Genomic DNA, 24750 nt, shown 5'->3' with positions numbered 1-24750 from the left:
GAAAATAATTAATTGTCTAAGTACCATTGTTCATGTATGAGGATTTATGTATGATTGTATTGCTAGAACTATCTTTACTTATAGATATAAGGAAGCTAAACAAAACTACAACAATCTTAATTATCTAAATTTTTAATGCTTGATGTCACAATTCTAAATTTCTAATAATATGCTACTATATATTGTCTCTTTTTTTCCCTTGATCTTACCTACAAGCTAGTATTTTTAGTGTTTTAAGTAGAAATATATGCTACGAATGCTATGAGAATAAGTAAGTTATAGGAAAGTACATCACTAAAGCCTGCACCATTCCATACTTGATTTATTATGGCCTTGACATGAGAAATGTGTACTGGTAAACTATTCTTTGAATGAACTGAGAGGTCTGTGTTTTCTGGGAGGGAGTAACAACATCTAAATTGACAGTGAAACAAGAGCTACTAAATAGCTTTTGAGAGAACAACCTAGAAAACAGGAGTTAATGCTAATAACAATTTAGATGGTTTACTTAATAGTCCTAGTACGAGATCAAAGTATTTGTTTCGCACTAGTCTAGTGATTAAAAACAGCTGAATGCAAGTGTGGAGAAGGGTATGTTCCAAAAAAAAAGGTGGGGTTTGCCTATTTTCTTTTGGTCCATATTTTTCTATAACATTAGCATGTCTCTCTAAAACAGGAGTCAAGAGCTGGATTAGTACAGATGGGGTGCTATCCCCATCACATTCTGTCCAAGGGAGAATAACTCATCGAGAGGGACTGAAGTAAGAAGTGACATACAGCTGCTGCCTGCATTGGTTTGCTCTATTTTATGATATAAACACTATGAACTGTATTTATAGCACCTACTTTTAGACAGCTAATGTGAACATTTCAGTGCCTCAAATTTAGGCACCTTCCCACAGCAGAGCAATTCCAACTGCCTATGCTGAGGACCCAGACTCACCCTGTGGCTAAAAGAGAGAAAGCTTTGAAGAAATTTGTGCTTCCACCTACAGCAGCAAGCAGTTCAATAGAAGCAACTTACTCCTTAGGGTAAAGCATGGATGATGAGAACCAACATCCCCACTATACACATTAAAGGCTTTGGATTTATTCTGATCTGGGCCTGGGGATTTGATTATCTGGTAATGGCTGGAGCACATCTTCCGTTTAGCCAAAAAAAAGTCCATCTTGTGTTCTCTAAGACCACTCTATGATGTCTCAGCAAGTAGAGACAATGGGGAGCTTTACTTCAAAAGCACATTCCTAATTCATACTGAAATGCTAATGCAGGTACGTTCTCTGAATGCTTCCAGGGAATGATATGGAACATTTTAATTAGAAGTCTTCCCTTCTCCAGTGACTACAAATAACTACAATGGAAAAAAAGACACATATTTTATATTTTCTTTTCATGTACTATAACAAGAAAAAAAACATAAAGACCATAGAGACCTATATACTTCCAAGGGAACTGTAGGGTACCTATACACCAGAATATCAGGCAAAGGAGTGCTCATAAACCTGATTAGGCAGATGTCTAAATCCAGTTGGATTCAAAGTGTCAAACATACACAGGAGAATAGCCCTCCTCTGTCTCAGTAGCTTCATGGATAGAAAGTTGAAGTTTCTGCCCCAAAACAGCCAATGCAACTGTTCAGGCTGGGGGGGTGGCTGGTTTTTATGTTTTTTACAGAGGTATTGGGGTTCTTAAGAAGACACTGCCTCAACTCTTCTCTAAGATTTTAGTATCTAAATTATTCATAAAGTCCTTCTAGGTTCCAGTTTTGGAGGTCTGCATATTCATAGGTCCTGTATAAGTGGACTATTGAACTTGGATTCAATAAAACACTTAAAATACAGCCTCTGCTCCAGTCCTCACTTCCAGGTGGAACAACACCTTTCATTTTTGCTTGCTTTTCTGTTTGCTAACATCATACATCATTTCATGTGCTGAGACTCTCTGATGTCACATGCATAGTAAAAAAATATCTTCACAAATGCCAGTAAATTAATAGCTTTGCTTTAATCACCTATACATGCACATATATGCACCTCACAAATATTATATAGTTTTCCATCTTTAATAAATCAATTCCAAGTTTTTCAAGTATTCAGAAACTGGCATCTTAATACATTAAGAAGGTATAAAAAATATTCCCTAACCTATCATTAAATGGAAAATATCATGGAGTGTGGCTCTTTGTTCTTTTTCACATGGTCATATTCCTTTCATAGCTGGAATATATATTAAGAACCAAAACCTTTAAAATTGCTTTTTCATTATAGGATCATGAACAATTTATATTTCACAATTTCAGTCTTTGAGAAATGTACTTGATTGAGAGTGAGTAATTATGAAAATCAAAGCAACTGCATAGAATATTTGTTGAAGGAACTAATCACAGCTATAAAGTTCAAACACTAGGAATACTGTCAGGAATACTCCAACAAGCACTTGTGCCTGATGAGATTTTGAAAGCAAATATAATTCCATAGAATTCATGTGCAAAAAATGCAAGAACAGGCTAAAGACTCTCATCTGAAGGGAAGCTACCACATGACATTTCCTTCACCTCCACTTCCCTCCACAGTCTGCTGCACATTGTTACGAAGCGCCTCTTCTCCCTCACGCTCCTCTTTATTTCCCATTTGCTTTCCTTTTGATTCTATTGTCAATGGGCTTCCAAGTGCATTTCTTTTTGGATCCATCTCTTTTGCCTGCCCCTAGCATCATACAGAAATACAAAGTCATCTCTGGTTCTATTGAACCAACATCTCAGCCAATTCACAGACTTTTCTCTTTCCCTATTTTTTTTCCAGCTCTGGTTCTGTTCAAACTAAAGCTTTTTCTACCAATATCCCGTCATAAATTGTTGTGTCAGAAATAAGTTTTAAACAACAGTCATCACAATACCTGGTTCATTATATGGATTTGTATTGTTTGTGTCCAGACTCTACATCAGTAGTAACTGTCAACTTTCTCCAAGGAAAATCTTTTTAAATAAACTGTTTTCTTGCTCTACAGACATATAGATTGATAACGAAAAGCAAAACTTCAGGCTCTTCTGCCTATCTGAATTACTCAAATAGCTCTATCTTGACCAGGTGCTTTTTTATATTATGATTATAAAGGCAAGTTAGTCACAGGTAAAAAAGGTGGCAAGGAATACCACCACTATTCAATGTTAACCCCATAATAAAACCTAAGAATAATTTTGCTGATGTAATACTTTTCACGCCAGGTTATAATCACAATATGCTACATTTTATTTACACTGATAAAAAAATCTGATCTGGTGTTTCCTAACATTTGCATTTACTTGCTGCTACTAAAAGCACAGTTAACATAAAAAATGTCAACAAAGTTTGTGCCTGTTGGGCATGTGCAGGCCAGTAAAGGAGATTAAAGTAGCAGTAAACAGATCAGTTAGCCCTGTGGTGCCACACACTAGGTGCTTGCACAGTCTTGATTTAGACTGGAGTTGCATTTGCCTCTGGTATTCGCCACTTTTAGGTAGCAACAGCTTATTCCATACATTATTCTGAAACTGCCTTCTGTGGGTCAAAAATTCCACTTTTTCCTTTTGGTAATAAAAAGAGGGAATGTGCACTTTTTTTTAAAAAAAAAAAGCTTTTTTTAAAAAACCCATGCATCTGTTTAAAAGAAAACAAAAGCCAAAGCTCTGGCAATTTCATATTAATTTTATATTTGCATTTTATTATGCTGATCACTTTTCAGTACTGTTCAACGGGATGAAAAAGCTACTGGCAATGCTAAATGGCTCTACTCCAAACTTGGTGGAGTAATTATGAAATAATGGCATTAAAAACTGTCATGCTAATGAAAAAATTTAATTTTTCACTCTCCAAATACAGTATCATATTTTTTATCTTAAGAGTCAACATCATGGTAAATGGTAGATGAGCAGAGTTTTGCTTGGAGCTAGCTTACTTTCACCGCAATTTTGTCAGGCTTCAGTCTAGCACACTGTCATTTTTCATTCCTGTATTCTGAAGCAGATTTTGACTTTTCTGAATATAACAGAATGGCAAAGGCAGTGCTTTTCAGCACATCCTGCCACTTCTGTCTTGCTGCCGCTTTTTTCTTGTTTTGTCTGTATTCTTCCCAAAGTGCTGATGATTGAGAAGCAAAACTATATCTGTACTGCTGTTTGCTATTAATATTTCTCCCTCCTTCAAGTGTGAGGGGGAAAAAAGTAATAAACCTCTCATTTCTAACATCTTTATTTGAAGTCATGTCCTACCCAAATTCAGAGCAATCCTAACACCCTATTCTACATAGCATTATTCTCCACACAGCATCAAAGTACTTTATAAGGCAAGAGGTGGTGTTAGTCAATGTAAGTCAGGTCAGGTGGGGCATCCATACCTACCTGAGCCACACCACAGCATTTTCAAGTGAGCTGTAGGGCACTTGTTCCTGCAGTACAGACACACATGGACTTGAGATGCCAGAGAAGCTCATTACAGTTTCGACTTATAAGAAGGACATGGATGTGCTGGGGCAAGTCCAGAGGAGGGCCATGAAGATGATCAAAGGGCTGGAGCACCTCTCCTATGAATACAGGCTGAGAGGTTTGGGGTTGTTCAGCCTGGAGGAGAGGCTTCGGGGAAACCTTACAGAAGCATTCCCATACCGAAAGGGGGCTTATGACAAAGCTGGAGAGAGACTTTTTAAAAGGACATGTAGTGATAGGACAAGGGGCAATGGCTTTAAATTGAAAGAGGGTAGGATCACATTAGATATTAGGAAGAAATTCTTTACTGTGAGGGTAGTGAGGCACTGGAACAGGTTGCCCTGAGAAGCTGTGGATGTTCAAGGACAGGCTGGATGCAATTTGAGCAACCTAGTCTAGTGGAAGATGTCTCAGCACATGACAGGGAGCCTTGAAGTAGGTGATCTTTAAGGTCCCTTCCAACACAAACCATTCCATGATTCTACAATAAGTCACCTCATAATGCAGCAAAGGGGTCACTGTGGAGCCATCGTCACCTCCTACCCGTAGCCCTCACAGAGATGCCCCTTCTTTTGGCTCACGAAGGCTGCCTCTGCAGTTCTTGGGGGTATATGAGAATTTTAGCAGAAAATTCCTGGGACCTCTGCTGTGGCAGGAACATGAAGGGACAGCTAATGGCTGTCGTACACCTTTTTAGAAAGGACAGGAACTCCACTGCGTTTGTGTCATAGTCTAAGAATAAAATACACGGACTAATTACAGATGGGCCATAAAATCAGAGTTTGTAAACAAGATTCTGGCACTGTCCAAGTTTAAGAAAAATTGCTGTAGTAACACACATACTAAAATTACAAAATATTACTTTAGTTATTGCTTCTTTTGTTCCAGCAGATATTGCTAGACTCGGCCTGTGTTCCTCTATTTTTACATAGCTCTGCAGAAGCAAACTTGTGTGCCTCATGCTTTCACTCCCCAATGGTTTGTTCCTTCTGAACTGACTGGACTCCTCTCCATATCCCCAAGGCCATAAAGTTTCTTACATATGGTTTAACTTTTGAGAAAATAATCTTCCAAACTCAATAGTTTGGGAAATTAAATTTTGGGCAAAGAAAGAAGTCCTGTCCCTTCTAAAATCCAACAGTCTTGACAGACTTTGGTGAAAATCAGTACTGTATCCACCAGTCCTCTGGTGGTCTAGTGGTTAGAGTGCAGGACTCGCACCGCTGCGACCCGGGTTCAATTCCCGGCCCCCCGGGCAGCTGGAGCTCGTCAGCCTTGTATGGCAATCCAGCTACGTCCTGGGGACCTCACTGCCACTGTCCAAGCTTTGCTCGGCCCCGGCAGATGAACCTCAGGATTAAAGGGTGGGCTCAGTTCAGCGCACGCTGTGTCTCACCTAAAAAATCCACTGCGCAGGCTCGAAGGGTTTATGACCTTTCCCAAATCTTCGCTTGCGAAGACTGGCCATTATCCACCAGTCCAGAGGAGCTGCAATGATAGACCTCATATGATTTTCTGAGATATAGATAAAATGGAGATTGTGCCTGACAAGGTAAGAAAGTGCTCCAAAAAGAGCCTGACAGAAAGTGCATTGAAGGGAAGCTAAATCATGAATGTAAGGAGACCACACTAAATGATATCTTCTTTTGAGTAACTGGCAGGTAAAACTACAGTTTGAAGTTGCAGAAGCAAAATATTAAGGCGGTTTTAAAATGGGGGGGGAGGAGTGGGAGAGAGGCAGAAGCAGGGGCAGGATACACACCAAAAAAAACCCCAACAAAGTAAAAGATCGAGCAGCTAGAAAAGAAAGTGACATGGAGTGAAGCTGCTAGTTATTTACTGTCAGACTATCTTTATAATAAAGGCAACAAAAATTAAATACTAACTCCTGGCTAGGACTACAAAAACAATAAAGGTGGAGGAATTCCAGTAACACAGTCAGTGAAAACCAGAGGACACTGAGTCGGCTACTCCTGACTACCCAAGGAGAATCATTTCTTGATCAGATTGTTGTGTTTGATATGAAACAAAAAATAAGTCAAAGAAAGAAACTCTCTCCCCAGCATGCTGTCCACAAGAAACAGGGTAATTGCGTACAGAGGTAAAGGACTGCTGATGGGATGGGTGCAGAGGGACAAGCATTTTGAGACTGCATCAAATTTTTTGAGATGTGCTAAAGGGACTGTGGAGATGTTGGAAACTTATAGGGTGTTTAAGGAAGGACCCAAGGAAGAAAAAGGGAAGACAGTAAGGGGGGGGAGGAGCTTTCAGAAAGGCATCACACTGGACTGATGCAGTTGTTAGTCACTCGGGAACACACAGTAAGGTATGTGCTAGAAGTGTCACGCTCACTTTTGACTTCAGTATTAAGTCCCTATCAGATAGGGATCAGATTCTTTGTAAGGGTGTTTTGATCCTAGTTTTATTTTTGGGATTGATGGTAACAAGGAGAGAATTCATAATGCAAGTGAAAGCAAAAAAACAATTTCAGAAAGCCTTGTAAATCCACTCATCAGCATTCCTCCAAATATTTATCACCTCTGTCATAGATATATCTATGTAACCGCATGAGAAATGCTCCTTTAGTTCCTACATTTGCCTATATCACAGTTCTGCAGCAAGCTGAGTGTAGATGTGCCCCAATCCTCCCAGCCCACTCTGCATCCCACTTTCTCTTAATATCAAATGTATTATTAGTTCTATGACTTTTATTCCTTTTATTTTGTTGTTATACAGCTCCTCCGAAAATTGTTGTATAAGTCCTGAATGAATATAATATCCTGAATTAATATAATGTCATGAATGGATGAGAACATAATGGTGTTAATCACATAGGAAAGCTGTTCTCATTTCTTTTAAGTGTTCCTGAAATAATCTTGCCAAAATGCTTTTGGTCTTGTTAAAGTATCATTTTAAGTACTTACTTCAGCTCATATTTATATACTGCTTAAATTGATGTTTATGTTGTTTTTCACCTGAGAAGACATTTGAAGAGGTAGGAGAACTTGTGAGGGTCAGCAGTGTACAATCGATAGATTCATCACCTTAGATATATGGAATCCATCAGAACTTCATTTCCTTAAACTTTATGATATTGGGAACACCTCTTGCATTTTGATGAGCAGCCCTTGAATTTCTTGAAAAGAAGCCCAATTAAAAAATAATGAACCTGTTTTTTTCTAAAGCTGACTCATTATCCTGGTGGTTTCCAACAGCAACCTAGAGCTCAGTTTTATATCAAATTATTTTGTGCCTGTTGGCCAGCAATACCTTTGCAACCTTTTAAGGTGCTTCTAAAGTCAAACAATTAGCCCAGGAGAAAATTTTAAAGCTGCTGATATTCCCAGTGCCAAGTTTGTATCTAGGCTCAGAAAGCAAATAAAACTTCTAGTGGAAACAGACAGAACCCACGGGATGTTCAAGACCTCTCTCTTCTACCTTAACCTTAGTGGAACACCTTAGGAGAATAGCTTCATCTTCAGCAGAGAACACTAAGATTTCTGCTGCTGACTCTCCATGGAATATTTTTGTTTGCTTTCACAGTATTATTCTTAAAATAGTATTATTCTTTTTTAAAAAAATATTTATAGAATGCAAAACGTTAAACCCCTTGGCAGGGGTCTATGAAGAACTGTCATGGTTTGAGATAGCCCCAAAATCTAATCCCTAGCTCCATTCCCCCTCCCACATCTCAACCTAATGTGAGATGGGTTTTTCCAGACAAAACACACCAGACTCAAAGTGGGGGGAAAGGGAATATATTACAATGACTGTACAAATAAATACCATGTCACATTATACACACGATCACACACTATCTCTACCATGACATATAGTATTTACAATGGATCAGATCTCCTCTCCCCTCCAAATAAAAGTCCAGGAGGGAAAGAAGGACAGATCCCTTCCAGTCCTTAAGTAGCAACATCTTCTGAGGCAGCAGGTTTCTTTCTGTCTTCTCCACATGCAGCAGCTGACAGCTGGCTTTCTGCCAGCATCCACGAGAGAGGCATCCAAACTCTCTCTCGGCCCCATCGCCTCCAACTGAGGGGTCTTCCGTGGGCTTCGTAACCCCAGACAAGGTCGTATCACCACGTCATTTCACGAAGACACAGGGGGGTCTTCGTGACTGTCTGGTATCTCTTGCAGGAGACTCAAGCTCCTTCTTGCAGGGCCTCTGTGCCCTGCCTTCAGGCTGCCTCCGTGGCAGCAGTGCAAGGGGGGGGAGCCAAGGTCACTCCCCCCGCATTCCATCTGGCTGTCCCAGTCCAGCTCCCGGGATGCTCTGAGCTTCTCAGCTCCTCTCTCTCTCCGGTGCTGCATGTCTAAAACTCTTCTCCTAAATAGGAGTCCATGTCCCTCTTCTCCAAGAGGGTCTCCAAGGGAGTTTTGGGGAATCTGGTACAGTCTTACCCCAAACTCTGTCTCTCAGCTGCTCTCTTTCTCCTCCCTTTCCAGGAGTCTTCTCTCCGGTGCTGCATGTTGTTTTCTGCTGCTCCTCCAGTTCAGGTCCTTATCAGTCCTGGCCCTCTGTCACCGTTTTTCTGGTCAGTCCCGGCTGCTGCTCTGTGCTCATGGAGAAAAACATCTCCCGACATAACTACAGGCACCTAGCCCAGCTTTATGCTGTTCCAGGTCCCCGCAGCCCCCCAGCCGGGGCTGGGAGGGGGCCAGAGGCCCCAAGGGGCACAGAGCCCCTACCTCGTGGCTCACAACATGGCCACCACTTCTACAACAACCAAAAACTACAACTCATCTCTTCCGGTCTGGTTGTGGTATGTTTACATTTTTGCAGGAGCGCCTACTGGATAAAACTTCAAAACTTCTAGGGGTTTCCACCCCTTGGGGTCTACCACTTCTCTTAGCCTCTGGGGGAAAACAAGGTCCAAACCACGACAAGAACCATTCTGCTCCACGACCTGCTCCCACTAACAGGAAAATAAGACCATCCTCCAAGAATGTTTTCTGTTTTATGCACGTTTGAGGAATACCTGATCTTTTTTTGGAACTACTGCCTACTCAAAACTCACCTTTAACACTAATCATGTGCACTTCCAATAGGTAATATCTTTTTTCCATGAAAGACTCATTCTTGCAGAAAACAGAAAATAATTCTGCATAGGCTCTCATGCCAAATTGGCAACACTTCTTAGGGATCCTGCCCCGAACCCAAACCCAATATATCAAAAGGGACTGAGGTACCTGAGAATCCATAAGCCAGAGGGGCAGTAGCCACCTACACCAGGAAATGAGTCAACCCAAACCAGGCCCTACAGAACCTCACACTTCAAGGTGTAGATGCTAATTTTCACTGTGGTTTACTCCCTTAGAGAACTTAAAGAAAAATGTACAGCTACCAGTACTGACAAATCATAAGGTCACCGAAACTCATAATTCATTGTGCTTCATCTAACTTAGGATATAATGGCCCAAGCAACGAGTTTCTCATCAAATCCCATGTAAGATTATGCCATAAATCAAAGCATTCATCAAACATCTTTTAGATTATTGCTGACTGCTTGTAATCTAGCATTTTATTACTAATAATTTAAATAAAATTATAAGCACACGAAAAAATGGGAATTGTTTGAATATTCCTCAAGAGGGAAAAAATAACACAAAAAAACCCCCTTCTAGGCTGACCAATTTTCAAGTTGACTTAGTTTTTTATTAAGAGAAGCTACAAGATCAAGTAGCAATGCCAGCCTACTTCAAAGCCACACTATGTTTAAATAGATTTACTATAGATAGGGTTCTCTTTGGCAAAGAAAAGCAATTTTGACAACCTGATCTCAACCTTTTCTACTAGAATACTTTTGCTTTGAGTGCAATAACTATTTCTTGGACAGAAACTGAGTGAAGAAGCCATCTAGCTGAGTGGAGCCTGTCCTCACCTCACAGAGGGGTTGCAGATCCAGGATGCTGCTTTCCATCTGTTTTCCAGTAGCTATCTTTCATAAAAATATTTATGTGTTTGTTGGACTGTTGAGAATGTTTCAACTCTTTCAAAACAGTGTCCTCTGACATGCTAAGAAACGGGCACAAAACCAAACACCCTCTTTGGCTTAGTGAACACAGAATCATAGAATCATGGAATTATTTGGGTTGGAAGGAACCTTGAAGATCATCTAGTTCCAAGCCCTCTGCCATGGGCAGGGACACCTTCCACTAGATCAGGTTGTTAAAAGTCGTATCCAGCCTGGTCATGAACACTTCCTGGGATGGAACATACACAACTTTTCTGGGCAATCTTTTTCAGTGCCTCACCACCCTCACAGTAAAGAATTTCTTCCTAATACCTAGTCTAAACCTACCCTCTTTCAGCTTAAAGCCATTCTCCCTTGTCCTATCACTACATGCTCTTGTAAAAAGTCCCTCTCCACTTTCCTGTTATTTCTTGTTATTACATGATACTCTTTATGCACAGTGGAATCATTTCAAAATGAAAGATCACATACACCCCTCCTAAAAGGGCCTTGAAGATGTTCTCTCAAAAGGTGAGGAGTGCAGAACTCAACTCTCTCACTCATCAGCATCTGACACAAGATTTCTCTGCTAGATAACATTCACCGGCTGATTACTCAGTTGTTCTGATTAACTTCCCTCATGCATTGTATCCTGTAGCCTTAAGCATCTATATGAAAACTTTATCCTGCAAGGCAGGAAGCTGCCTAAAATTAAGGGACTGTATCAGTAAAAAGAGCGATGGCCTAACTCTTTGTGGAAGCAATAAGTATTTCAGCAATGACAAGTAATGTTAAAAAATGAACTATCTGTTTTTTTTTTTCTTCTTTTGAAATGGGGATGTATGTGTCTGTGTAGCATAAACATGAAATACTCTGGACAGAATGGAAAAGAATGATTTAGAAAGAGGAGTCACAAAGTAAGGAACCGAGACAATTTTCAGAATATATTCTTTAGCTTGCCTTTGCAAATTAACTTCTCACTATTGTAAGGCATGCCTGCAGCTCACTTTTAAAACCAAACTGACCAAGACACTTTTTCCACAAACATTTGTTTGAATACTGTATTCCTGTTCTAACACAACTTAGTAAGTTCCAAAGGGGTTCACATGATTAGCAGGGTGAAATAAAAATGAGACAAATATTTGTGGACTAAATATTAGTCATGTTTACAAATTTGCCATTCATAATATTAGAGTGTCAAAAATACAAATATGCATTAATCAAAAAATGTGGCTCCTAGCTGTTAGCATCTTCCCAAAATGCTCATTGTTGAAAATTTTAAATAGGTCCTCTCATATTCACCTATTTAAACTAATTAAGATTGTACCTTTGTATCTTTATGTTGGATTAACATGAAGGTATAGAAACTGTAAATTCCATTTTGAGAAGTTTTATTCTGCTACGTCCATCCTTTCCACATGACTCATCTCAACAGTCACTGCATGCAACAGGTTGATCGCCTTTGAACATCAGGCAAGACACAGAATGGAACAAAAAGAAGAGCACCTAGGTATCAGCCATTAAAATGATAATGACCCTAATATGCCAATGCCACTAGTCTTTCTAGCAAGGTTTATTGTCTGTGCTGTACAATAAGTGTAATGATAGTGATAGGACTATAAAAAATAACCTAAAAGTATATGAATCAATAGCAAAGTAATACACATGATTCTTTAACCCAAGTGATGTTTATGGACCAAGATCAGACTTGTTCAGCATTACAGACTAGAATCTGATGAATCTGTTCTTAACTATAGAATTTGCTTCATCTTGATTTTGATTTTTGCTGTTCTTTTAGCTAAAAAGGACAGGGAACTTCCATAGCATTTCCCCTTAGGTCAAAAGCAGATTTAGCCTGAGCTTCATTAGGCATGGAGATAATGGCAGTGAACATCCTGTCACCAGAAAATGGAAATTACTCTAAAATACCAAACAAGAAAACACTAACAATGTCAGGAAAACTATGCAACTATTAAAAAGACAATTGGACCTCACTTGTAATCCAAAAGTTATCTACAGTGTTATAATGACCCTGGAAAAAAGTGTCTGGTGTATGATACAATCTCAGCCGATTTTCTGAATGTAAGGGGTTGTTTGGGTATATGAATGTACATATATATGTCCACACACTTTGGACATAATAATTCTGTGCATTCTTCTCAGTTGAAGAGATAGCATTAGACTGTTGGGCAAATCACGAGAAAAGAGCAATTTAAATCCATTCATCAGATTTAGAAAAGCTTTACTTCAGCAATGATCTGTATATTTATGTGTTTAGGTATTTGCCAGCAACCAGATTTCGGTATATGAAGTGGAAAGAGTTTGTGGTTTGGCCAGTTTCTGTACTGAGAAAAGACTGCTCTAGACAATGATTTACAGTGTCCAGCTGAAGCTGCTTTAAAAAGCAAACACAAAATTTAAATTATTAATAACAAAGAGGTAGCTACAAACAATCCATCAATTACTGTTGAATCTCACCAGGACATGAAGCTGGTGTTTTTTAAAAAGACAATTAAAAAATTAAGCAGCATATTTATTTGTATTACATTTAATGTTTATGTAATAGGAAAAGGTTTAAACAGTGAGTACAAAACTATGGTACTACAATTGTGTAAGTCTCATGAAGAAACACTGGCTGTCTCAGTAGTTACAGAAGAAAGAGGCTTTGGAGTTCTTATTCAAAAAACAGTGCAGGACTTCTGAAGATCAGCTTTAAGAACAAGCTAATCACTGTTTCAGCATTCAATTTCAGGAAGTCCTTTCTGGGAGTCTTTCCACTTCATCAGCCATGCTACATGGCAAAGACAGGTGTTTGTACTTAATCAATGCATTTTAGTTATGTTCCAGGTATTCAATTAACAGTGCTCATTGCCAGCACATAGTCAGCACAACAGACTATCTCTTGGAACAGCAATGGTCAAAGAATATTGTTCCTGGCTTGTCACCAATTCAATAAATAAATGTCCCTTGCGCCATTCTTTAAATACCCTCATTTTTAAATTAGATTTTGATTTTCTGCTCAGAAACAACTAAACTTCTGTAGAGCCAAAAAAACTTATTTTGCAATTTTGATTTGCATTATCTGTCTTCCTTGTTTTATTTTTGCAACAGGACTGCTAGTCAAGGATAGACTAATTCACAAAATAAAAATTATTTTATTAAGGAAGGTTTCACTGTGGGTCAGCTTTGGCTTCTTCTTTTACATTTTTGAAACAGCTTCAAATACATGTATGCTATGCAAAGTTTGAACCAGATAAGAATACTGTAGCTTGTAATAACTCTAACTGGTTAAAGAGAATATGGCCTGAGTGAAAAACTGGTAAAGAGATATTTTCCATAGTTCTTTACAACAGAGATAATGCTGACAGATTAAATGATATATAGCTATTCTCATCCAAGGAACCTAAATTGCTCGTATGCAGTATTATCTTATATGTTAAAGTTGTAAAGCCAAAAGCTAACATCAGAGAAATAATTTTTTTTTATTATGTGTTTATGCTGTGAATCAATTCTGTGTAACTAAAGAAGATGCAGTCACTGTTTGTATTTACAGCTCCTTTCTCTTTGAAACATTACATCGGTTTAAGAGAAAAGATGGAAAACAGATCAGGTTTAGCCACTGGACACTGCGTGTTCATCAGCCCCTGCCTTTGATTTGTCACTGCATTGCTTAAACTTCTTAAGGACAAGAACTTATTTAAAAAGGAGGATACTTAGAAGATATTTAGAAATTCTGCAACAGCTTCTCAAGTCTGCTGCCTGACAATTGGACACTTAAGACATGCAACGAAGCATTCTGCCGCTGCTTTTAACAATTTATATTTCAGCACTACTATTAAGACAATTGTAATGTCATAGGTACATATTGCTGGGAATGGGCACCCTCAGGTGTAGAAAAGATTTGAAACATGAAAACAGCAGTAAATAGCAATATACAAGCCTGAGGTCTAACAATCCCACCCATTTGCCTCCTAAACCCCAAATTTCAACATGCCATAAAATCAGAGGACACCCAGTAAACTGACCACACTATCACACACTGATATGGTAACAGAGTTTCCCTAAGGTAGTGAAGTGCCCCCAGTACCCTCATCCCAGGCAAGTGTTCAGCTCCTTCAGCTTTAGAAAACAGATGACTTTGCTAGTATGTCTTGTAAAATTTTGGTGATGCAGCCAGAAAGCCAAGCACAGAAGGGGGGATAATAGCCAAGAAGGCTCAGCTGCTGATAGTTTCTTCTCAACTCTACCTTTAAGAGCACTATAGTTCTGCCACACTGCGTTTCACTGCCACGTGACAAAAGATGGACAGTCTTCCTCTGGTAGTTTCAGGATAATCGTATGACATGTACCTGAAAAACACCATCGGATCGTGAGGCCCATGTTCTCTTCATGACTTCAGGCACACATTCCCACATACCCTGTTAAGTAATTTCAAGATCTTTTTGGTGGGTTAGCTATCAGATCAGTTTGCTTGTCCAGGCCAGCATGTCAGACAGTGCTAGACCTGACTCAAGAGAAGCAGTCAGAGGAAGGAACTACGAACAACTTTGCTGACAGACAACTCCCACACAGTGGAGTGGGATGTAAACAAAACCATACTTCAATAGTCTGGACCCAAGCCTGTTAAAACTTTTTTTAGGGTTAAAGAAACTGATAGACTGCTCTCTCAGTTTATGAAGCACAGTTATGTAAAATTATGCTGAGAGACAAAACCATGCAAAAGCCGTATTGTTGTCTCTGCAATGAGACAATTACACATTAGATACTGAGCTTTAATTATTGAGAACTGCCCACTTAGCAGAGCAACAAGCTCTGAAGAAACCGTTCAACAATAGAAACGCAAATACATCTTGATTAGAGCTTTTCCCCATTTTGGAGCTTGGTCAGTCAGGTTGTCATCTGTTCGAGATGAGATGTCTAACAACTTAAGATGGTGTGAAAAAGGATAAATCTACTTTACAGACTGAGTAGGGGATTAAAAAAACAAAACCAAAAACAACAACAACAACAACAAAAACACAAACAAAAAAAGTAGCACCTCTGCTCCATTCCTTCTTTGCATCCTATTCATGAAAATCTTTGCATGAAAGCACTTTTCCAGTCCTTTTCCCTTCTCCTGGGGCTTTAACTGCATGAAAGGTCTTAGTACCTCACACAATGAATGCAAAGTGATGCAAGCAATGAGAGAAAGAAATACATCCACTCATGTTTCATTCACCTTCCAGTAACAGTCCCGTCTCCAGCAATTCATCTTACCCTATACTGTGCCCTTGGTTCTCTGAGTCAGGTTTTCCTGGACTCACTACCTGTATACAGAGCTGCATATCTGGACTCCAAAGCCACACGTTGCTACCTTCACAAAAGACTATCCAAAACCAAAACACAGATCAATGTGGCATCTACTTACTGGGCAAGAGAAATGGTTGTTCCAGATCCAAATGATGCAATCACAAATACCAACACTTTATCCAAAATGTAACCCCTGCTACTTCACAGTATCACAAAATCACAGAATCACAGAATATGCTGAGTTGGAAGGGACCCACAAGGATCATCGAGTCCAACTCTTAGCCATGCAGAGGACCATCTCCAGGAGTCACATCAGGTGTCTGAGAGTGACTATTTCCCTGTGGAGCCTGTTCCAGTGCTCAACCACCCTCTTGAAGAACCTTTTTCTAATATGCAACCTAAACCTTCCCTGACCTAACTTCAGGCCATTCCCTCGGGTCCTGTTGCAGGTCACCACAGAGAAGAGATCAGTGCCTGCCCCTCCTCTTCCCCTCACAAGGAACTTGTAGACTGCAGTGAGGTCTCCCCTCAATCTCCTCCAGGCTGAACAGATCAAGTGATCTCAGCCATTCCTCATATGGCTTCCTCTCAAGGCACTTCACCATTTTTGTTGCCCTCCTTTGGACATTCTCTAATGACTGATATCACAAAAAAAAATTTAGACAAGAGCAGCTCAAAGACATTTCCTGAAGACGGGAAACTGAATCCTGAACTGGAAAGAACTTACATGAAATGTACATGGGATCTGACAGGACCCTCCCTGGTCATGTGACCATCAGCCACCACTGCTGTACTTTTGGGAGGATAACTGCACATAAATATCTGTTCCCCAACGTTATCCTTCACTTCTTAAAACACTAATCCCGGTTAAGGAAGTCATTTTAGTTTCCTGTATTAATTACTGCTCTCAAAGACAAACTCCAAGTTTATAAGGGATATTATACCTCAAAAGCCATCCACAGACATATTATATGAGAACCTTACTGAGGCATTCACAGACTATTTTGCCAGATCTGGAGTACTTCCACATACGTCCATAGTTCTCCAACCACAGCAGTATCCACATATATCCTCACACTGTACCTACATATATATTACAATCTGATACCCAGATGTCTGAAAGCTTCATCCCTTGACTTCCCTCCAAGTCAAAGTCATACAAATGCCAGAACAGTATTCCTGCAGTCTCTAGTATGTTAAAAACTAAACACACAGGCAGAGGGGCATGGCTAAAAATATCAGAGAAGTGCATTGCTACCATTATAGACATGGTAAGAGCTGCAGAGACTGACAAAGAAACTGTTTCTGCTAACAGAGAGGTCTAGCTTTTAACTTACAGGGCAGGTTATATGACCTACTGCTTAGTCAAGCAGTAGGTTTGAAGTACTTGGACTTCCCAAACACTAGGATTAGCATGGCTGACTTAGCCTTTGATCTTTCTGACATACATGAACTGAGCCCATATTATGCATATGTTTGCATTCGTGTGTTTGCACACATGTTGTTCAGGCCCATAAAACAAAGTTTCAATCTGGTTTACAAACACCTCTTCTGGTAATGTGCAACTTCTCTGGCTCTTTCAGTTCTTAAATGTGACTTTGAAGCCACTGCAGGTGGAAACTATGACTTTACCTCCACATGCACACACATACACACACAGAGATATGATGTGTCATTCTGTAAGCATCCCTAATTTAATGCCACAGCCCTAGACAGCACCTGTTAAAAGTAGTCAAGACTTGCACTTGTTTTGGGAGATTTGCCCTGCTATTTTAAACCCAACAGGTCAGCGAGCAAGTCCAAGGCTCCATTGTTAGTCAAGCATCTGTAGAAATGCTTCTTTCAGGAGGAAAAAAAAAAACAAAACAGCTCAGGATGCTCGGTACCCTTTACATCTGCTGCTCAGCTGGAGACACAGTTAAAAGGCCATTAGAAGCACAAGGTGACAGACCTCACAGGCGAGACGAGCTGGAGAGCAATTTGCTGTTTGCATTAGGAGTATCAGCCCTGGCTGCTTCTTTTTGATGGACTGAAAGCAGCTCCTGTCCCCATCCCTGAAAATCAGGGCCAGAACAGGTGGCCAGCAGGCCTCCATCCCAGGGCTGGGGCTGTGCTGCGGAGCCTCTGCATGGGCATTGAGGTTTCACAGTGGCTGGGGTGAGGGCAGGAGCCCTCGTAGCATTATTCATAATCCCTGATTTTGCCCATGGAGTCTGGCTCTGCTGGGCAGGCATCACAGTAGGACCCAAATTGCTGTCACCTGTGCAGTCAGAGGGAACCTCTTCCAGTGCCTCTTTGGCAGCACCTGCCTCCAAATGCTGCGTCTTCTGTATTCCACTATCGCTCAACAGAATAAAGTGCCACTATTTCACTTTGCTGGAAGGAAAAGGTCATGTTAGCCAAAAGAAGCTTGTCAGAGAGAGCTGGTGGTCTTTGTGACAGCCTCCTATAACAAGAGCTAAAAAATGTTCTTATTAGGGAAGCTTATTTTTTGGATGAATGCAGGAGCTCTAGAGCCATAAGTAGTGAAGAAAGCAAACCTTACTTTCAGTAGGTTTTAGGCCTTTTTTTACATACATAGGAATAAAGTGCTAAGAATTTTACCAGGCATATGTTTTCCTGCCATCTGCAACACATTTTAAATTCCTTTTGCATCTTGTAATGTATTCTCTCTGTTTAGCGTAATAACTATTCTGCCTTTAAACACCAACCTTTATATGCTGTTCTTAGGAATTTGTGGAGAAGTGTTAATTCTTTTGCACATATTTAAGCTGCTAAAATAATTATGCCTGGTAGCATGAACAGTCAAACCACAGAATGAGGGTTCTCTTCCCAGGGAGATAGCACCCATTAACCAGGTATGAAAGGGGGCATACAGTCATAGTTCACTGGAAAAGTAATTTCATTTTGTTAGTAATGGGAGTGCTGATACTTTGATACCATAATGGAGTTTTAAGCACCAAGCCTGTTATTTCAACTAGAAATTTTAATGTAATTATGCATTTTTACTTTACTAAGCAGAATCGAAGATTAGTATGCATAGTTTTCTTACATATATAGTGGGGAATAAGACAGAGATCTCCAAGTGATACTGCAAGATGCTCAAGTCATTCAAAAGAAATGGCAGGTGGTAGTTTTAAAGACAAATTACCCAGAAAAGCTTTTATTGTTGATCACTTGTTATAAGATTTGTCATTTGCAAGTAATTGTACATTCAGCTGAAACTGACCTTTTATGAGAGCCAAGTGGTAATATAAATGAAATTAATGTATTCTTTATTGCAGTAATATAAAAAGAATAGCCTGAGCTTTTAACATAGTGCTTGACCTCACTGGTGTCTGAACACCACCTAATCTCAGGAGTATTTCACAACAGCATTTGATGAAATAAGTACTAATACAGTATTAGAACAGTTTAACACATTAGCACTTAGGAGTGTAGAAAATACTATAGCTTTAGGTATGCTTTTTGATTATAAATCAGACTGACAACAGAAAAAAAAAGATTATTAGAGATAATATACTGAAATTAATCATTACACGAATTATTAAAGCATTGCCTTTTCTACTTTAAAGTCCCTCTTTCCAAGATACTCAAGCATAAAGTCACATTGGGAAACTCCAGATGCCAAGATTTAAAATTCTCATTCAAAAATGAATTATTTATAAGCATTAAAAACATGCTATTTCTTCTTAAAGGCTCTGATCTTACAAACAGTACCTTTAGGTTTAGATGTGCATACATAAGTTGTATTCCTTTTAATGGCATCAGCCAACCAGTAAATATGTACAGAAGTGACAGTAAATCCAGGTCTTAGGAAAGCTTACACATCCTCCTAGCTAAATGCATACACCAATTTATTAGCATGCACCATGCACCCACAACAGGAAAATAAGGGAGGCTGTAAGGGGAGGTGATGCTGCAGTTACTGAAATTGCAAACAGAGGTGAGAGGCGGTCACACACAATTTGGAGGATACAAATACAACAGCACTAAAACAAAAAAAAGTATGAAGTTTACATGAAATTCCATGTCCATCTTCATTGCCATCATGGAGATCAGCAGTGAATTAATCTCTAACGGACCAACACGGATTTCACAAGCTGCACAGAATATAGTATTGATTTTAGTAAGGCTATTTTTTTTTTTTAACACTGCTGAGGCAACCATACAAGGCACCTATGAATCCTTATCTGCCTCCTGGAGTACAGGCATTTTTTTCACACAGTTCTCAGTGGCAGCAGAAGAGAAACAGTAAAAGAAGGTATTAATGAACAAGTGCTTGGATACAGACTCGGCCAGGAGTATTTTCCGCTATTCACTGCATTTTAGAGCTACTTAAAGGAAAGCAAAACATTCAGAAGGATTATCTTGGACATGGACTAATACCTCAATTGCACGAGTGACTATCGAGGTATTACTATTATTATTATTATTATTATCATCATTATAATTATTACCACTTTAGAATTACAAGCAACTGTGATATGTTCGCTAGCTCCCTTTCGTCAACACCTCTGTATTATGCCAGTATGAAGCCCATTCATCAAAGTACAATTTCAAGTGACTCCTGACCTTCAAAATGAAGGGTTTGCTTCTGCTTTCATTTCAGTTACTTTGACTACGGTGTCTCTGTGTTGCCAGAATCTCACCTCGTTCATCATCTGCGCAGGAGAACAAAGCTCACATACTTCTTACGCAGCATTTAGAATTCAACATCTTTACAGCTGGCCGCTTTACCAGAACACTTCTAGTCTTTCTCTAAATAAACTATTATTCAGTATGTAGTAAAAATCCCCAAACAAAACAAACAAACAAAACCAACAAAAAACAAACCCCAAACAAAACCACAACACACAAAACCCCCACACCCTTCACCTTTCAGAATCTCTAGAACAACTGAAAGTAGAAAGGCAAAACCAGACACATACATTACTTTAAACAGTCAGAAATTCACTTTCATTCAGAAAACTTTTAGACAAGGGCACACTCCAACTTTAACTTTGACATTTCATTTTCATGGCTTCCTCTAAGATGATGTAAGTTACTGAAATCATGGTTGGAGTTAAACAACTATTGCTAACAGATATGTGCTATGATTCTTTTCTGTTGTGCTGACTTTCAAATCACAGATTTTCCTACAGCAAAACATTTCCTGCAGAGTCCTCAGAAGCTCCACTCATGCTCATGAATGCTGGGTCACAGCAGCCTCAGTCTCACAGTAGAATTCTTCTTCACATGCAGGATACTCCACAGCAGCTCTCAGAAAGGGTAGATTTTACAAGGACAGCCAAGCTTACACTGCAAGCTCCTACTACCAACCCTGCACATGACTGATGCACAGAATCAAGCCCACAGCAGCATATTATGTATACTTCAAATTTTCTTCCTCTCTCCATTCCCAGGCAAAGTCCTTTATTAAGGACTTACTCTGACAACCTATACTGGAAAACAACTTTATATACTGTACTCTAATGCAAGTAAGGACTTACTCTGACAATCTATATTGGAAAACAACTTTATATACTGTACTCTAATGCAAGTCACAGCACCAGAACTTGGTGATCAGACAAGATGTCAGACGCAGCAAGTTGATTACAAATAAGTTCTATATAATTACATCGAACAATTTAGAATTGATGTAAAAGTACAGCGAACAAGTGTAGTGACATTATTACCAACTTCAGTGTATTTCATGTGCAACAAAATACTGGAGGAAAACCTTGCCTTAGGATGCAAAAACTGACAGCTTTTTAAATCTGTAACTTCTACATTCTCTGTTCAAAAGTGACAGTATAAATAATGTCACAGAAGTTGTCTAACAAGTCTTCTCTTGCAGCTCCATTCACAGAGAGACACCTCTGTGTCCGTAGCCTTTCTAACTTAAACAGATTCTTCAGCTCTTTACATCAGTACATAAACACTTTGCATCAGTACGTACATACTACACCTTCAGTTTATTCATTTCAGTAGTCCTAGCTATAAATGCCAACTGAAAACATTTGACTAATGTTAAATCAAACACACAAACCATGCTGTCCACTACTGTTTGTCATTATATTATCAAGGCATTAAGGCAAAATCTTTTGAAAACATAATGTTTTTTCAGAAATATGACTCTAATTAAAGTTCTCTGAACTCCTTTGAAACATGAGGCCTTTGACAGATTACACTTCTTTTGTAACAGTAACAAATTGCTTCCTTAAACACGACAGTAAGGTAAAAAAAGACAGAATGGGGGAAAAAAAAAAAAAAGAATCTGAAAGTTGTACATTGATTGCTTTAACTAAATTTCCAACACTGAACCAGGTCACAAACACATAGCTTTCACATTAACAAGAGTCCATGCTGCATGAACAGTTATTACACAACCTCTCAGAAACGTACAAGAAGAGCAGACTCCGAAACACACCTTAAAGCAATCCTAGTCTTCCAACAACTGAGTAACTTGAACAGCTACAAACAGAACTGCTCAAAAGCTGATACACCAACTAGTAACAAGGCAGATAAACCACAAAGAAAACAAACAAATTCAATAGGAAGCTCAGAAAAAATTACTCATACCTCTGTAAATCATGTACTTCTTAATCATAAAAGTGGATATTACTTATGAAACTTAGCAGGAAACCATTGAGTAATTTTGGATTGAACTACTACTAAATATTTAATTACTCTGAGTCTTTGTATATTGATACATGTCAACAAAAACGTGCAAATGCTGGACTTACTTAAAAATTGCATGTCAACTTTGCATGGTACATTCAGAAAATATATGAGACAATAAAACTTCTCTGTGAGCTGAAAGCAACAAGTGTTTAACCAAAGTTAATAGAAATTTACTGGATTTCCTTTTTTACTAAGAGAGAACATATCCTTCCACCTTGTTTCAAAGGAACTGGTGTAACAGTTAGCAAAGGGAAAGCATGACTGCATATTCAAAGGATCTGTGGCTCACAGGAGAGATTTCATGATTTCAGATAACTGATGAGCAACCTGAAAATAAATTAAAGGAAAAAGCACAGAAAGATCAGAGAATTGGTAAGCCTGAGGAATGAAGGTGCCTGTGGAATAGTTACACCCACAGGCCCTTTACTCTCCTGCCATGTCCTAAAGCACATCAGTGGGTCCCAATGTGGCTGAGCAGAGATCTGGTCTGTTCTGCACTGGCAACACGGAACAACCTTCCCCGTATCTTTGTGAACTACAGCCTCGCTGTCCTGAGATTTTCCACATTTATCATTCCTCACGTAAAGTGCTAAATACTGCACAGTGAATAACTGTGGTGTTATTTCACCTCAAGGAATATAAATCTACTGCTTCCAACTTTGAAAAGGAAGCGAGCAAACCAAGGAGCATCTAATTCACTCTACAAATAGCAGGACCTAACAGCAAAGTGCCAGTGGCAAAGCATAAACCTTTCTTGAGGGCTCAAGCAGTCCGATTTAAGAAGCCTCAGCTCATGTCTTCCCATATAATTTCCCTCTTTTTTTGTGGTGCTCTCCGATTGCTAAAGGATTATCGGCCCTGGACGTATTTTTGTGATAAGGTTGTAGGGAAAAGCAGGGAAATAAAATTACAACAAAAAACATTCCCACCTTCGTAGGCGGATTGAGATATAACCTGTTGTAGGCACGTTTCAGCAGACGGAACAGCCATGTAACAGGCTGCCCGAGCTCCGGGGCGGCGGAGAGGGTGTGTATGTATGTGAGTGGGTGCCTCTCCCCGGCAGCCGGTGCCTCTGCTCCATCTGGGCTGCGGCGGAGGCGCCCGGCGGCGCCTCCAAGGGGCGACCCGCCCGGTCCGGGGCCGCGGCGGGGTGCGGGAGGGGAGCAGGACTGCATTCCTCACTCTCCTCCTCCTCTTCCTCAGCCTCCCGCACTCCCTGTGTCCGCGGGCAGCGGGCAAAGTTATTCGCCCGCACAGGGCGGCAGCGGAGGCAGCCGGCACTGCGGACCCGCCTGCTGCCACTCGCCGCCCGGCTGCAACTCTCAAGAAGTTTCTGCCGGCGAACAGAACCGCGGCTGAGCTTGCCCGCGTCGCCCTCGCTCTCCCTCCTTTTTTTTTCTTTTTTTTTTTTTTTTACCCCCCACCCCCTTAGTTTCTGTGTTTATTTAACCATTATTTACACACGCACAAGCTCCGCCGGGAAGCCCCCGGGTGCCACCCGGGCCGGCAGAGCCGCTCCGCACCGCGCACACCCCCCGCCACCGCCGGCCGCGCTCCCGCGGCGGTGCGCGCAGCTCGGCGGCGGCGGCGGCGGCGACAGCGCCGTCCCCAGTCCGCGGCCCCCGCCCCGCCCGCGCCCCGCAGCCGCGGCCCCTTCCTTACCTGCGATCTCCTGGTAGGGCACGCTGGCCAGGCTGAAGCCCTTGGCGCTGTACGCCTGCCGCACCTCGCCGCAGCTCCGCGCCTTGCCCTCGGCCCCCGCGGCCGGCAGCACCAGCAGCACCATCAGCAGCAGCGGCGGCGGCGGCCCCGGCAGCAGCGGCCCCGGCAGGGCGCAGCGCCGCGCAGCCCCCCGCGCCGCCGGCATGGCGCGGCGCGCAACTCCCGCGCGGCGCGCAAGTCCCGCGCCGCCGCCTCCAGCGCCCCGCCGCGCCTCCGCCGCGCCCCCCGGCTGCGGGGGCGGCTGCCCGGGAGCCCCCCGGCCGCCCAGGCAAACTTTTGCGAGGTGGGGAGGAGATGGGCGCGCACACACACACATGCGCGCACGGCGGGGGCAGGAGAGCGGTAGCCTCGTCCCCCCCCCGGCTCCTTCTCCAAAAGCCAAAAGCAAAGCGCTCGCCCCACGCCAAAAAAAAAAAAAAAAAAAAAAAAAGAGAAAAAAAAAAACAACAACCAACCAAACAAAAAAAAAGCCACAGCCAGAAACCCCAAAACAAAAAAATAAAAAGGAAAAGGAAAAAAGAGGGCAAAAATCTGGCTGTAGGTTGTGAAGATTGAAACCGCGGGCGCGTTGCTGCGATCGGAGTCCCGGGGCAGCAGCAGCGAGACCGTCCACGGAGCTGTGCCTGCCGCCTCTGCCAGGCTGGATG

General features: G+C 40.9%; 1 protein-coding gene across 2 annotated transcripts in view; it reads right to left on the bottom strand.

Annotated features, from left to right (window-relative positions):
- Window positions 1-24457, bottom strand: part of GPC6 (glypican 6) — a 763526-nt gene extending 739069 nt beyond the window's left edge. For both annotated transcript variants that reach the window (XM_064645997.1, XM_064645998.1), the window contains exon 1: window positions 24044-24457. In XM_064645997.1, coding sequence (XP_064502067.1) covers window positions 24044-24419 — 376 coding nt within the window. In that variant the 5' untranslated portion in view covers window positions 24420-24457. The remainder of the gene's footprint in view (window positions 1-24043) is intronic.
- Between the last annotated feature and the right edge of the window lie 293 nt (window positions 24458-24750).

This window comes from Pseudopipra pipra, chromosome 2, assembly GCF_036250125.1.
Source record: "Pseudopipra pipra isolate bDixPip1 chromosome 2, bDixPip1.hap1, whole genome shotgun sequence".
Taxonomy (NCBI): domain Eukaryota; kingdom Metazoa; phylum Chordata; class Aves; order Passeriformes; family Pipridae; genus Pseudopipra; species Pseudopipra pipra.
The sequence above is the reverse complement of the archived record's forward strand: the minus strand, read 5'-3'. Positions and strand labels throughout refer to the sequence as shown.